This window comes from Plecotus auritus, assembly GCF_963455305.1.
Source record: "Plecotus auritus genome assembly, chromosome: 3".
NCBI classification, from domain to species: Eukaryota; Metazoa; Chordata; class Mammalia; order Chiroptera; family Vespertilionidae; genus Plecotus; species Plecotus auritus.
In genome coordinates this window covers 126,200,803-126,217,432 of record NC_137772.1, presented here as the reverse complement: position 1 = coordinate 126,217,432, position 16,630 = coordinate 126,200,803, and the positions used below count along the sequence as shown (strand labels likewise).

The following is a 16,630-nucleotide window of genomic DNA, read 5'->3' as shown; positions in this document are numbered from 1 at the left end:
TGTTTAAGAAAAATGTGCAAACAGTTATTGCATAACCAAACCTTCCTAATATGATAGATACCAAGGATAATGGAGAATTAAAATGAGCCCAGTCTGACCTAGAATGAAGCAGCATATGACACATTAAGTGAAAGAGTAAGTTGCCAATAATAAATCTGCAGATTTTATTTGGGGGTAGGGGGGTAGCAAACCCGTAATATCAAGTTTGCATTATATACAGGAAATGTCTAACCACACAAACACATACATACAAACTCTTAACAAGCAGTTCATTCTTTAAAAGTCTTTGTAGTAGGATTTTTCTTACTTCCCATAATTTTTTATTTTTTAAAAAATAAGTGGTTCATCCTTTTAACTTTTTTAAAATGTAGAATTCAAAGAAACTGTTTCCAAAAGGTAGTCAGATGTCTATCATTTTTTAACAATACATGCAGTTAAACCTGAGTGATTTAATTCATTTTTATAGGAAAATAGTATTTATTTGTTTTTAATTTATCTTTATTGTTGAATGTATTAAAGATGTCCCTTTTTTCCCCCCAATGATCCTCTCCCACCCCACTCCTGTCCCTTCCCCAAGCCTTCACCCGACTATTGTCTGTGTCCATGGGTTATGCATATATGCATTTAAGTTCTTTGGTTGATCTCTTCCCTGCGCCCCACCCCCACCTTCCCTCTGGGAATCCTCAGTCTGTTGCATGCTTCCATGTCTCTGGATTTATTTTGTTTGTAAAATTATTTTGTTCATTAGATTCCACGTATAAGTGAGATCATGTGATACTTGTCTTTCTCTGACTGGCTTATTTCACTTAACATAATACTCCCCAGGTCCCTCCATGCTGTCTCAAAGGTTAAGAAAGCCTTCTTTTTTACAGCTGCATAGTATTTCATTGTGTAAATGTACCACAGATTTTTCTATCCATCCATCTACTGATGGGCACTTGGGCTGTTTCCAATCTTAGCTATTGTAAATAATGCTGCTATTTCAACTCCTCAATTTGATAATTCAAAGCAATTCATTAATTGCTGAACTATGAACGCATATCTACCACTCCACTCCTAATAGCAACCATGTCATTGTATTTCAGAGGCAGTATGAAACATAGATTATTTGCAAAATGACAGAAGGAAAAGAATATAACATTTACCAACCATATCATGTCTGCCAGACATATAATTCTGGAGGTTTTACAAATGTTCCATCACTGAATTTCATTTCTCCACCGAGCCACACTTATTCATTCAGCCTTCTCTTTGTTCCAGTACCAAGCAACATTTAAAGAGGGTCTTAACTTTGATGTCAACCAAAAATGTCCTTAAATATCTGAACTCTCTTTAATAATCCACTCTACATTTATCACCTATAAATTTACCTAAGTCCAAACCCTTCTACAACTTAATTTTTGAGATATCAATTTGTGAAGTATCTCGCGCAGGCACTCAATAAATGTCAGATCTCTATATAAGTTCCTTGAGAAAGCTGAAATTACAGAAGTCACATTCAACTGTACAAAGTCTGCTAAGATGATCCAAGTCATCATTAACACAGAATAGCAAAAAACATCACAATAAAGCCAGGCTCTTAGCACTAAAACGACATAATAACTACAACTCAGTTCCAGGAGTGAAAAAAGATGGTTAGTAATTAAAGCAACTAATGTCTGGGGTAGAAAAGTGCAACAAACAGAAAAAAGGCTTTAAGTACACAAGGAAGCAAAAACCCCTCAAAAACCACTTAATGCTGGAAAGGAGCAGTGACCTGAGCAAAGGCAATCGCACATCCACTAGAGATGAAGTCTGCATTTCTTTACTCAAATTCCTGAAAACATCTACAAGCCAATGTGTTGCAGCTTTTATTGTTTTTTCTTCCGTTTTACACAAAAAAAAAAAAAAAAAAATTGGAGATTTTATTTTGTTCCTAACTTCTAAGCTTTCTGTGTGTTTGTGTGGCTTTGAGTCCCATTTCATTTACTAATTATTTGTACTTGGCTAGACCAGGTACCTCGTTTCTACTATTAAGTGAAATAATAATTTCCACATTAGATGAAATGAGAGGATACATGTCAAAGTTTTTTGTACTGCACATATAAAACCATTCTTATATGATTACTAGAGACCCAGTGCACAAAATTTATGCACAGATAGGGTCCCTAGGCCTGGCCAGCGATCAGGGCTGATCGGGGCCTTCCGGCTGCCTGCCAGGGCCTTTGTTCCGTGCCACCCCTTGGTGGTCAGTGCACATCACAGCAAGCAATCGAACTCCCCAGGAGACACTGCATATTAGCCTTTTATATAAATAGACTAGAGGCCCGGTGCACAAAATTTGTGCCCGGGGGGTGGGTCCCTCAGCCTGACCTGTGCCCTCTCCAATGTGGGAGCCCTCTCCAATCAGGGAGCTGTGATGGCTTAGGCCCACTCCCCGTGGTTCTCTGCTCTCTGTGGGGCCTGGCCACTCCGCACGCGCTGCCCAGAGGCCCTCTGTGGCCGCCAGGCCACTCACGCTGCCCGCTCTCAGCGGCCACCCCCTCAAGACTGGGGGACTCTGGCGGGGATGAGGGGACTGGGCGCCACCATCTTGTGGCTATGGGCGCTGCCATCTTTGTGATGGAGTGATGGTTAATTTGCATATTACCCTTTTATTAGGTAGGATTATTGGTAGAACTCCTGGTTCACATTAGGAAAGAATTGAAGGTACATTAAGATACTATGAACTGTGGAAGTTATAACAGGACTCACAAGTTACCTTTGTGACTTGTGTAGTCATTTAAAGGTTTGAAAATAAGTATAATTTAGTGATCCTGGTCTTAAGATGCTCTGGTCATTAATGAAGCTAAATTTAGGATTACTTCTCTTTTAATCTAATGTGTTAGGAATCTATAGTTAATGGAACTTTTTTTCCAATCTGTGAAAGCAGGGCTAATATTACCTGAGCTCTCCTAGCTCTAAATGGATCATGGTGATGACAGACATGAGAAAAAGATTATGAGACTAACAAAAAAAAGGGACTAAGTGCTTTTGAAATATCTCAAAAAGCAATCTATATATGTACAGTATTTTTCATTTTCTTAGGTGAGATGACTGTATTGTGTTGTTGTATACATTGCCCTTTTGTTTTAGGCAGGTTTCTTTTTTTTTTAATATATTTTATTGATTTTTTTACAGAAAGGAAGGGAGAGGGATAGAGAGTTAGAAACATCGATGAGAGAGAAACATCGATCAGCTGTTTCTTGCACACCTCCAACTGGGGATGTGCCCGCAACCAAGGTACATGCCCTTGACCGGAATCAAACCAGGGACCCTTGAGTCCGCAGGCCGACGCTCTATCCACTGAGCCAAACCGGTTAGGGCTAGGCAGGTTTCTTATTAAGCAATATTTTGCTTTTTATCCAATCTGATAGTTCCATTAATATAGTACAGATAAATTTGATCCATTTTGACTTACTATAATTAATGAAATAGAGCTTATTTCTTCCAAATTATTTTAGTTTTCTATTTTTGTCCTTTCCTGTTTCATCTTGTTTTTCCTATTTTCCTGCCCTCAAAGTTTGAATGATAAGTTTAAGTTTCTGCTGGTTTGGAAGCAAAAAATATCCACTTATCGTGTAGTGCATGTCAAACTAGCGGCCCACAATGAATATTTTTGCAGCCCAGCCAATATAACGGTATGTAAGGAACATTTTAATAAAAATTTCGTAACTTAATTTTTACAATATCCTGTTATACATAATTATTAATAACGAACTACAACATTCGCTAATGACTGATTACTATAATTGTGTTGCATTCATTTCCCTTACGTGCCTTACACACCTTACACACAGACGCACCATTTCTCTCCACTAATACTAGCAGCGAATATTTTAGCATCCGATTGCCACCGTCATTAGTCTTGGACTGACTTGTTTGGTGTACACAACAGGAAATATTTTGCTTTCAGAGAACAAGAAAAATGGGTTTATTTGCGTTACGGTTATTAATTTGTGCAGTTATTCAGTGTCTGCTAAGTTAATGTTAAAAAAATATTAATTTTTATTAAAATGTTCTATTATTTTATGTTAACAATTACTCTTTTATTTCAGCCCTTTGTATTCAGCATAGCTCTATCGAAATAAACCTACGTTTCAATGAAAATTGAAGCTTTTGTTTTTTTTGTGGCCCACATAAACTTAAACCTTGTTTATTTAGCCTGTGTTAGCCTTTTGAGTTTGACATGCCTGGTGTAGTGTGTATTTATCCTTTATTTTTAACAAACATATATAACTTTAAACTTTCTAATATTAGGGCTTTTAGGAGACAAGACCTTTAACAGGTTTAAACTACCCACTGAATAGTCCTCCTACTTCACCCATCTTGTTATGGTCATCATTTTAGCTTTTTTTTTTTTTTTTGATACAAGTAACTTTTTAACAATCAATGTAATGAACATTACCAACATATTTTTAGCAATTCCATTGTTTCTTTATCCCCACAACTTTCCTCTGAACTTACATTTCCTACAGCTAAATACATGTTTTATTGATATTTTAATGAGAGTCAATAGTAAACTTTCTTGGGACTTCTTGATTTGGCCCATTCCTCCTTTCCAGCCTATTTCTCCCAAAACCCCTTCCATGCCAATCCAGCAACAGAATCTAAAAATAACACATTATTCCATGACTCTATACCTTTGCTCACATCTGAAATTCCATCTCCTCCTGTCCATACAATAGACAACTTCATTTCACAAAGTTAAAGTCTATGAAGTTTTTTTCCCAGAAAAAAATAACCACTTAACTCTCCCAGAAAAAAATAACCACTTTCTCTTCCACATACACTTATTACACTAACAGGAAGAAAACCACTTCATTATATTCATTTGTATATATGTCTATCCTCCTTCCAACCTTTTTCTCATCATGAAACACATAGAAAATATCTGTAGAGCCCACAAGACTATACAGATAAGACTCTTCTCACCTGGATGTGACTGGTCAAGAGTCTCTGGTCAACCTAGATAGCTCCTGGCTGCCCAGAGGCCAAGAGGATTAGATTACATTCTCAGCACAACTATACCCCATGCAGGACACGCAAAATAGGGAGCACCATAAAACAAGAGCTTATCATAGCCATCCCTGTATTCTCAGAACGCATATATACCCTAATATAATGTAGGGCTCCATTTTCTTCCAGTTAAGTACTTACTGAAGAAAAGGTATTCTTAAAAAAAAAAAAAAAAATGTCACTATTAGCTTTAAAAAACAATCCTGCCCCTCATCCCATGAAAAAGTTATTCACTATCAGGCAGAAAGCTCAATAGGACTCAAAAATAAAATTAAAGGAAACAAAACTCAGACACCACTAAAAAATCCTATTAAACACTATTCACAAATAGGAAATGTATATAGATGGGTCCTGGACCCATAAAGCATTTCAGTAAGAATTTCTGTCAGTTATCACTGAAATAAATATCACTTATTTTAAGCTGGAAATAAAATTTTATCAGTTTGCAACTTTAGACATGTGGGTTACTACAAACAGAGATGCTAAGCAAGTTTATACATCACTCTGTAGTCACAACACAATTTTTAGAAAAAGCTAATGGTCTTTCTTACAGAGAAGCAACAGAAAAACACAACCAGTGAACATACAGGATTATGAGGAACTACAGAACCTCACTCAATCATGTTCTCTATTAAATACTAGAGGCCTGGTGCATGATTCGTGCACCAGTGGGGTCCCTGGGCCTGGCCTGCAGGATCAGGCCGAAACCAGCTCTCCCACATCCCCTGAGAGGCCCGATTGTGAAAGGGCGTGGGACCCCACTAGTGCACAATCGGGGCCAGGGAGAGACACGGGAGGTTGACCAGCTGGGGCGGGGCCGTGAGATGGCTCCAGGGCGTGTCTGGCCCATCTCACTCAGTCCCCATCAGCTAGACCCCAGCAGCAAGCTAACCTACCAGTTGGAGTGTCTGCCCCCTGGTGGTCAGTATGCGTCGTAGCAAGCGGTTGAGCAGCCTTAGCATATCATTAGCATATTATGCTTTGATTGGTTGAAAAGCCAACCAGTTGACCGGACACTTAGCATATTAGGCTTTTATTATATAGGAAGGATTCTGTACTTTACACTAACATACAATTCTTCATTGGGTACTTCCATGAAAACAGTGTCTCTTTCATCTCCTTATAATACAAATTTTGTGCATAAGATTTTAAATGATCAAATCTTATAAATAGGTATTTTCAACAATCCTAGGTCTGCCTGAGTTTTTAATTCAGCAACCCATAACTCTTCATAATATCTAGCATTTACCCTTTTCTTCCAACACCTTAAAGTACTTTACAGATACTTAAATAATCCCCTTCCAGCTCACAAGATAGGGAGAACAGATTTTAGACAAGATGTCTAAAAGCAAGTTGGGTAACTGCTTGGACAGAGGCAAAAGGGAATTAAGTACAATAATATGGCCCCAGTAAACATAGGAAATAAGGCCTGAAGCCGACTTTTAACACACATATACCTCATTCTAACGACAAAAAGTTGTGGGTTTTTTAGTATAACAAATATGGTAAGGTTTTATTTTAAAAGTAGTATTCGCAACTTATCTAAACTTGTAAAACATGTTTAAGAATGTCACAAATTAGCCCTGACCTGTTTGGCTCAGTGGATAGAGCGTCGGCCTGCGGACTGAAGGGTCCCAGGTTCGATTCCAGTCAAGGGCATGTACCTTGGTTGCGGGCACATCCCCAGTAGGGGGTGTGCAAGAGGCAGCTGATCAATGTTTCTCTCTCATCGATGTTTCTAACTCTCTATCCCTCTCCCTTCCTCTCTGTAAAAAATCAATAAAATATATTTTTTTAAAAAAAGAATGTCACAAGTTAGATCATTTTTACTCCCTGACGGAATCTCTTCCTACAAACTATTCAACACAGAGATAAGACAATCTATATTCTAATTTTATATCATAATCTAACCCACTTAACTTCAAAGTAAATTTGTGTTTTCTCAGAGGCATATACTACTAATAAACTAATGTTTCTTATGATGAAAATGGGCTGAAATAACTGCATTTCTAAAACAAATTTCAGTTTTGGTTACTAGCATTTATTGAGCTAACATTAATTAGTACTGCCAATGAGTCCTCTAACCATAAGAGGGGAGCAAATCCATTTAGAATAATCATAGTAATAATAACAATAACCACCACAGTGATTACCAAGGCCCAAGGACCACTCTACAACCTTATGAACTAAGATACTATTTTACCTCAATTGTAAGATATTATTTTACCTCAATTTAAAGACAAGAAACTGTGGCACAGAGAAGTAAGTAACTTGTTCAAGATCTCACTCACAGCTAGGGAAATGTGGGTTGGAAAAAAAGGGAACCAATTCTAATCTTATTTCATTTTTGTTCTTTTTCTATTTTCTTTTTTAAAATATTTCTAATGCCACTGGAAAAGAAACAAATGTCAAAAATGAATAAATAGCTATGTGAGTTAGCCTGATAATGAATAAAATGGTGATACCACTAACCTCCACTAAATGCTTTTAAAGGAAGAGAAATATATTTACTCTGGATTGTAACTTTCCATAAATTCAATAACACTAAAAAGAAAACTGGAAAACTAGTCATAATTCATATTTAACTATGTCTAATTCCATGCTCCTCACATTATCTAAAACATGATTAGAGCTCCCAAAATGATGATGAAGATTATCAATAATCATTTCTAAACTCTCAAAAGATCATAGAGTACTGAGTTTTAAATCTAGAAGAAAACAAACATATAAGGAATATTTATTAAAGAGTGTCTAGTCCAGTGGTCGGCAAACGGCGGCTCGCGAGCCACATGCGGCTCACGAGCCGTGGTTTGCCACTCTGTTGACTAATGATTTGCTGACCACTGGCCTAAACTCTCAATTCCAATAATTACAGGCTGTTGTTGTTCCTTGTGATTAAGCCCCTATCAGGTGGTCGGCAAACTCATTAGTCAACAGAGCGGCAAACCGCGGCTCGCGAGCCGCCGCAGTTTGCCGACCACGGGTCTAGTCCAATTCTTTTGTTTTAAAAATGAGAAAAATCAACTCAAAGTTTTAAAAGACTTTCCCATATAGATTTAAATGTCAAAATCTGGAGAATTTACCTTCTGGTTCAACTGCTCTTTTTAATATACCATACTATAGGAAACATAAAATACTATATAAAGTTTCTGAAATTAAACTACTAAAAAGGAAATCAGAAAAAAATTAAATTATTTAAATGTGAAAAATAAAGGTTTCTGGAGAGGGATTAATTCTTAAGTAACAAATGCTTCAATAATCTCCTGAAACAGTAAGTTTCTTAGGAGAGCAAGGATATGACTTTAAAGGAAAAAAGAACTCGAGATAAAAAGGAAGTGGACTCAATCTCTGGGGGCTTAGTCAAAAGCCTAAAATTAAATAAGACAACAACACATGTTGTGATAAAGTCTGGGTGAAACTGGCCACATGGTTCATGATAAATTAGATAATTAACCTACTTTAAGATCTATCATAAAAAGACTAGAGGCCTGGTGCATGAATTCGTGCACGGGTGGGGTCCTTTGGCCTGGCTGGCAATCAGGGCCACGGGAGGTTGTCCAGCCAGGGGGAGGGGCCATGGGAGGTTGGCTGTGGGTGCGCACTGACCACCAGGGGGCAGCTCCTGCATTGAGCATCTGCCCCCTGGTGGTCAGTCTGCATCATAGCAACCAGTCGTTCGGTTATTGGGCCACTTAGGCTTTTATATATATAGATAGATTAGCCAGAGGTGTAAAGAGAAAACCACCAGCAAGCAGGTTCAGAAAGCCATATGATATAAAAGAAGACCAGAGCATTTATACACATTGCACATAACTGAATATGGTATTTAATTGGATAAAGAAGTTGAAGGGATTAGCTACAAAACATTTATTCATATCACATGGACAGGAACAATAATGTAGTGAGAGCCAAGAGAGGGAGAATTGGGGATAGGTGGAGGTGGGGAAAGCAGAGGTTGGGGAGAGTCTGCAATAATGTCAACATTAAAATTATTTTTTTTTAATTTTTAAATAAACTTTTTAAAAAATGCATAAAACTAAACTTTTAAATCATATTAAAAGTTTCAAATCCTGATGGTCATACCTTTTTTTGTAATAACTAATAAGTGTCTAAGATTAGAATAAACCCACCATCTCTTATAAAATTCAACTTCTACTTCCGATACAATTTTATCCTCTAATAATCATGAAATAAACTGTCAAGGACTCAGAAGGCTATCACTGTGCCTTTTTGTTAGATCATCATTTTATAACATTTAACTCTCCACTAATTCTGAAACTGTACAAATTTTAAAACCAACAACACAATTACTGATGGGGCAAACTAAAAAGCAAAATTTTATCTACGGTATAAACTCAATGATGTTTTATTTATCTTTTCTTTATCTTAATTTATTTTTCCCATCACTTTTTACCCTCCTATCCTCCAACCCCCCAGTAAATGAAGTTTTCTAAAAAAGACAAAATATGCTCTGAGAGGTAAAATAAGTTGTTTGTTTTTTTTTTTTGCTTCTTTAAGAATTTCCAAACTCTTTTTTATATTTTCCAAATTTTCTATAAAAACGTATAATTTTTAATGTCCAATATGTATTTTAACCAAATTCAAAATATCAGCAGGCTTAAATAAAACATTTATAATATTTATGCTAAATGTTCTCTCCACTAAGCCTACTCAAATACATGCTCAAATATTCCTTATCGTTATTTAATCAACATGTATGATAGAAGACTCCTTACTTTTTAAGTTTTCATCCCTCTTAAATTAATATTTAAAGCAAAAATTAGTAAAACAATGGCAACTCATTTTGAATGTTCCTATCATTGAAGCACTATTTTACTAATAAAATATTAATAAAAATTAAATATCTTACTAACAAAAAATTTCATTGACCCTATTTCTTGGGACAATATAAGGAATTTTATTACCTATTACTAGGGACCTAGTGCACGAATTCGTGCACCTTAAAAGGAACTGTGGGCCGTGAGGCTATGGTAGGCACAGAGGTGGGTCTTGGCCCATCCTCCACGCCACAGCCCCCGGTCCTGTCTGCCGTCAGCCCTGCTCCCACCGCTGCTGCTCCCACACACTAACAGCACCAGCCCCGCTCACACCTGCTGATAGTGCAGAGCGATTGGAGCCAGCGCCAGCAGTGGGTGCGAATGGGGCCAGTGCTGTCAGCAGCTGCGAGCAGCAGCTGCTGCCCCAATCGCCACTCAGGAGCAGGGGGAGGTGGAGAAGCCCTCAGGGGTGATCAGGGCCGGCAGCCACCACTCGCACCCGCTGATGGCACTGAGCGATCAGGACTGGCGCCTTGCACTGGCAGCAATTACGAGCAGTGGCTCCGGCACCGGCTGTAGGTGTGAGAGGGGCTGGTGCTGGCAGTGGGTGCGAGCGGCGACTCCAGTGCGAGCAGCGGGTGTGAGCGCCAGGCGGGACCACGGCGCACGGAAGCAAAGCATTTTCAGTAACCACCAGAGGCTCGCCCCGATGACAGCGACTGGCACCCCACCTTGGTCTGGCGCCCCTGCTCACCTGCTCCACCATCGCACTGCGGCCGACGCCCGCCATGTTCCGCGCACGCCCCCTGGTGGTCAGTGCACATCATAGTGACCAGTTGTTCAGTTGTTCCGGTTGTTCCGCCGTTCGATCTATTTTCATATTAGCCTTTTATTATATAGGATTACCATCCTATATAACAAAGATGTAATATGCAAATTAACCATCACTCCAACACACAAGATGGCTGCACCCAAGTAGACACAAGATGACCGCCACAAGATGGGAGGGCAGTTGTGGGCAATCAGACCAGCGCGGGAGGGCAGGTGGGAGGGACCAGGCCTGCAGGGGAGGGCAGTTAGGGGTGACCAGGCCAGCAGGGGAGGGCAGTTTGGGGCAACCAGGCCTGCAGGGGAGGACAGTTAGGGGCGGCCCGGCCAGCAGGGGAGGGCAGTTAGGGGCAATCGGGTTGGCAGGAGAGCAGTTAAGCACCAATCAGGCTGGCAGGAGAGTGGTTAGGGGGTGATCAGGCTGGCAGGTATAAGCAGTTAGGGGCAATCAGGCAGGCAGGCAGGCAAGTGGTTGGAAGCCAGCAGTCCTGGATTGTGAGAGGGGTGTCCGACTGCCCATGGGGATTGGGCCTAAACGGGCAGTCGGACATCCCTCGAGGGGTCCCAGATTGGAGAGGGTGCAGGCTGGGCTGAGGGACACCCCCTGCCCCCGTGCATGAATTTCGTGCACCGGGCCTCTAGTATAGGATAATATTCTGACTTCATGAAAAGGAGACTATCAAACCACCCCCTCAACAAAGCAAGAGCCTGGAGGTTTGCTTCCCTTCCTTTCTTTCTGGAGTGCTCTGACCACACAACACATCTTACTCTTACTCTTACTGAATGATGCCAGTGAGACTGAAGAAAAGACAAATAGCCAGCTTCACCAGGGACTTTTCTTCCAAGAATAGTTCAAAGTTAACATGGGCAGGGTGCTGTACTATATACAGGCTTGCTGAAGGTAAACCTGTTAGATCCACTAATCCAGTGGTGGGCAAATGGGGCTCGCGAGCCACATGCGGCTCTTTGGCCCCTTGAGTGTGGCTCTTCCACAAAATACCACGGCCTGGGCGAGTCTATTTTGAAGAAGTGGCATTAGAAGAAGTTTAAGTTTAAAAAATTTGGCTCTCAAAAGAAATTTCAATCATTGTACTGTTGATATTTGGCTCTGTTGACTAATGAGTTTGCCGACCACTGCACTAATCAGCTAACTTGTGGCCTTGGCCTCACTGACACCACATTCTAACAGACCTATCTCACCCCGTGGATGCACGTGGGCAAGCAGCCAGGCCAGTGCCACCTCATGATCTACCTTCCCCTGCAGCAGCTTCTCCTTTATGCAGTCCCTCCCCAACAATCCCTTCCCAACCATGACTCCTACAACCACTGCATAGGAAGGGATGATAATTATCACAGTGGGAGCTAGTGAACATTTATGAAGCCCTGCCTCCATTAACAGCCAGGATCCATACTATACTCTCTAGTCCTAGGCCACCAAAAACAGCTCTAGAACTTCCACCTCAATTTCAAAACATAGGCCTCTCCATGGTTTTGGTCACTTTTCCCATTATTTCATCATTATTAAGTACAATTTTAAAAATTGGGTAGCTACTCTGTGCCAGGCCCTGAAAGTCTCCAATTACTTCAGAGGCCAAATAAACACCATGTGATACTAAAAATGTATTTTTCACGGACAAATAACAAGAGGCATTTCTAGAGATATCTTTGCAAATTTATTCAGGGCAATCTAAACATAACCACGCATTTGACTCAGGCTAACTTAAGTAAAGAAAACTAATTTTCACATGTAAGCAGAACAATAGTGATCTAAAAAAGACATCTGAAAGATTTGCTTTTAACACAGTTATTTAACCCAATTAAGGTACTGCCAATTTGCAACCTTATGTTGACAAATGAAAAAATTATGTGAACTTTATTATTTATAGAATAAAATTTTAATTCATCATAAATGTTTCCACAGCTGCTGATTCTCTGAGAACTATCATTCTCTTTAGGTCCAGCCCCTTTCCTCCCCACCACTCCACACACACCTCCAATCTCATCCATGTTTAACCAAACTCACTTTGCTCAGGTAAAAAGGACTCTGGAAACTGTTTTATTATATGCAGAAGTTAGCCCTCCATCAAAGGGCAGAAATAAATGACAGTCCCTCCCCTTAAACCTTCACAATCTAAAAAGCAGATAAGAGGAAAATGTACAACACATTACATATGATAAGTGCTATTGAGATAACAAATATGCAGTTAAATTATATGAGGGATGAAGGATGGGGATGGACAGGAGTATGATTATTCAAGTAAGGCTATCTGCTTGACAGACAGGTATGAATTCACTAGACAAGGGGGAAGGCGGAGTGTTCAAAGCCTAGAAAAATAGCATTTATAAAAGCACAGAGGTAAATATCTTCATTTTCCTTGGTTGTTAATTTTGTAATTCTCAGAAGGTAAGTTACAGTTTTTTCTTTAAAGGATAAAATTGCAAATTACTTTGAGATATTTAGCATTACTCTGGAAGCACATCAAAATATAAATATAGACACAATTTTAACATTACTTTTGAAACAATCTCATTTGGCCAGGCGCTGGTGTTTTTGTATTTGCCAACAATATGCACACATCACATGCAATTAATGCCCCAGAGTGGAAGCCCTAGGAAGAGCTTCGGAGTCTGCGTTCTTGAGATCAGAATCCCACTTACTCATGTTTGACTTGGCAAATCTCTCTGTGCCTCATTTTCCTAATCTGATTATAGTATATTTTTATTTACTAATATAATCATTTGAATATTGTCTCCCTCAGCTACACTGTAAACACCATGAAAGCAGAGGCTGTCTTGATCACTGCTCTTTACCTAACACTCAGCAGTATCGGACCAGCTGTGGGCAAACTACGGCCCGCGGGCCGGATCCAGCCCGTTCGGCTGTTCTGTCCGGCCCGCGGAGCCGAAAGAGCGGAGGGTTCTCTTGCTCTCCCCTCCGCTCCTTTACTTTGAATTTATATTAGTTCACACAAACACTCCATCCATGCTTTTGTTCCGGCCCTCCGGTCCAGTTTAAGAACCCATTGTGGCCCTCGAGTCAAAAAGTTTGCCCTCCCCTGATAGTGGGTGCCAAATGTATACCTGATATACCCGAGTAAATGAATGGTTAGTAAAGAGTAACACATCACTCCCGAAGAACGAGACTTTGACAATGTACTATGACCCAATAATCTGTGTAGCTCAGCAATCTGGCAAGATTATCACTCTCAAAGACTTAATTATCATATTCCTTCTGAAATAGAATAACTGGAATATCCAAAAATAATCTAAATGACCCTCAAAAATCATGTTAATATAATTCCTTTAATATCAATACCTCCTAAAATATAAATTGTGAGAAAAACAAACATCTATTTGAGGAAATGAGTTCACCAATGATTCATTCTTCAATATGATTCCTGATATCCTGTAGATCAATGATTTTCAACCGGTGTGCCACAAGAATTTAAAAAACACACAATATCTAATTATTTAGTCAGGGCATTGACCTCTTTTCCCTTAGACTGTCAAATAAAAAAATGATTAACAGCCACCACAACAATAGCCATCCATCAGTGTAAATGAATCAAAAGTATATCTATTTTTTTGTAAGATCAACAAAGAATAAATTTTTGATGTGCCACAGAATTTCAGTAATTAGTTTATGTGCGCAATGAGATGAAAAGGTTGAAAATCACTGATGTAGGTTTTAATCCCACCTGATTTCAGCCATTTTTTAATACTGTTCATCAGCATGCAGTATAGAATCTGCTTCTAAAGCATTTTGCGGATCTGATTCACCACTCCTTTAAAAAAGGTATATAAAATATACCACCCTTAAATCGAAGATTGCTTGGGGATCTCCTATACGCAGTCAGGTGCATAAAAATAAAAAAGCTAGTAAGACAAAACATTAGGAAAGATTTCAAAATTCTTTTAAAACATAATTACCAGGCTCACGTTGAGAAGAATAACTTTTTTCTGTGATGGCCCATAATTATGATTCTCAGATGTAAGCTCATAAAAAAGCTTGAAACGAATTTGCCCCATCGAGTGGGAAATTGTGGTCCTCCTGGCTAAGCACAAAATCACCAAGATTTACATGCACCCACGTTTTGCTTCACTTGGGACTTTTCAACAGGCATTAGCACTTTGCCCTTAAAGTCTATTTAGAAACCCCAATAGAACACAAACCATAATTTTGCAGTCAGTCCCTGCACAGAAATACTTCAAGCCACACACAGATGTGATTCAAGTAAACAAATGACAGGAAAGCTTAAGCTGTTTGCAGCATTAACGTAGATTCCCAAAGACAAGACTGCCACCTGGACACAAGGTTGGGTAAGGGAAAGCTCGTTACTCTCCGAAAGAGTAGTAATAGAGAAAATTTCCGCAGCACTTATTTAAAGTTTCCATCTTCATGCACACCCCTTTCCCTAAGCACCGGTTCGGGGGAACTCGGCCTCGCCGGGGCGCCGGGAGGGAATCTGCACTGAACTTCCGTTCTCTCCCGAGCAGGAATGAGACCCCGCCCTCCTGCCCGCGGACCCCCACCGCCGCACAGGGCCACCTCCCGGCTCCGCACACTGCCAGACGGCAACGGAGCGCGCGCGCCGCAGACCTCCTACCTCCGACCCCGGCCGGGGCCGCGCTCCAGCCCGGGTGCGCCCTCCGCTCGGCCCCCGTGCTTCGCGAAGACTTCAGCAGTTGAGCCCCAGGGCGCTTAAGACCGGGGCCCGCCCCCCGCTACTACCTGCACGGACGCCCCCCACCCCCGTCACCCTCGCGCCGCCCCGTCCACGGGGCCGCTAATCCCCGCACTCCCAGCCCGCCGCCGTCCAACTGCCCCCGCTGCCCACCACCCCCACCCGGGCCCCGCGGACGGCCGGAGGGCGGAGACGGGTCCCGCCGCCAGTCTGCCCCAAAGGTCCCGGGCCGCCCCCCGCCGCACCTACCATGGTACAGATGGAGGCGAATTTGGAGACTGTCATTAGGATTTCCATCCGCCCAGCGCCATCTTCCACCCAATCACAGCGGCGGCGGCGGCGGGCGGGAGAGAAGGGGAGCCGGGCCGCCCTCTCGCACCGCAGCCCGCGGGCGGACCCCGAGCCGCCGCGGACCCACGCACCGAGCCTGTTCTGCCAACGCTGCCGTCGTCGCCGCCGGCGCTCCGGCACTTCCCACCTCGGGCCCCAGTCCCCTCCTGCTGGCCGCCCGCCCCCGGCTCCTCCCCGGCGCAGGGCGCGCAGCCGCTGCCTCGGGGCCCGCGCCTGCCCGCGAAGCTGCCCGGCACACACCCCGCCCAGCGCGCTGGGGAGCGGGCTCCGCCGAGGCCCTAAAGCCCCGCCCGCTTCGCGGCTGCGCGGCCCAGCGGCGCGCCCCGCCCACCCGCCGCGCGCCCGGACCTCCTCGCGCGCAGCCCCGCCCACTCCCCACGCACGCCCCTCCCCCGGAGCGCGCCTGCGGGGGAACTCCCGAGCCGGCCCTGCCCGGCGCTCGGCCAGGCGCCGCTTCCTGCTGACGTCTCTCGCGGTCCTAGAGCCCGCTCCAGTCCGCGTGAGCTGTAGGTGATAGGGGTTGCTGCGGAGGTGCGGTCGCTGCGGGGCGGGGGGAAGGGGTGTACAAATCCCGGGAGGGACTGACCGCAGCCTCCACCGAGGGCGAAAGGACAGCTATTTCTCACTGCTGAAACAGAAAATGGGGCAGTGATCTGGATAATTCTGAGTGGGATGTCAGTAAACCTGCCTCTGTACATTTAAAATAACCCAGGTAATCCAACGTTCCAAGCACTAAACAAAATGTAAGGTGGTTTGTTTCTTTGGAATCGCCTGAGTCAAAGCTCCCTAACTTAGCAAAAGGCCAAATGCATAAAAATGAAAGAGGCAAAAAGAAACTATGTTTAACTCCTTGAATTAAGAAGAAAGGTAAGTAATGGTAAGGGGTCGGGAAAGGGGGGCGAAGCTGCCTTATGCCTGCCTATTGGCCATAAATTCAGAATATGTTTAGAA

At 42.1% G+C, this 16,630-nt stretch overlaps 1 protein-coding gene across 1 annotated transcript in view; it reads right to left on the bottom strand.

Moving 5' to 3' along the window:
* USP12 (ubiquitin specific peptidase 12) overlaps positions 1-15,882 on the bottom strand; it is a 156,131-nt gene extending 140,249 nt beyond the window's left edge. Inside the window, exon 1 of the mRNA XM_080662502.1 lies at positions 15,578-15,882. Coding sequence (XP_080518628.1) covers positions 15,578-15,625 — 48 coding nt within the window. The 5' untranslated portion in view covers positions 15,626-15,882. The remainder of the gene's footprint in view (positions 1-15,577) is intronic.
* Between the last annotated feature and the right edge of the window lie 748 nt (positions 15,883-16,630).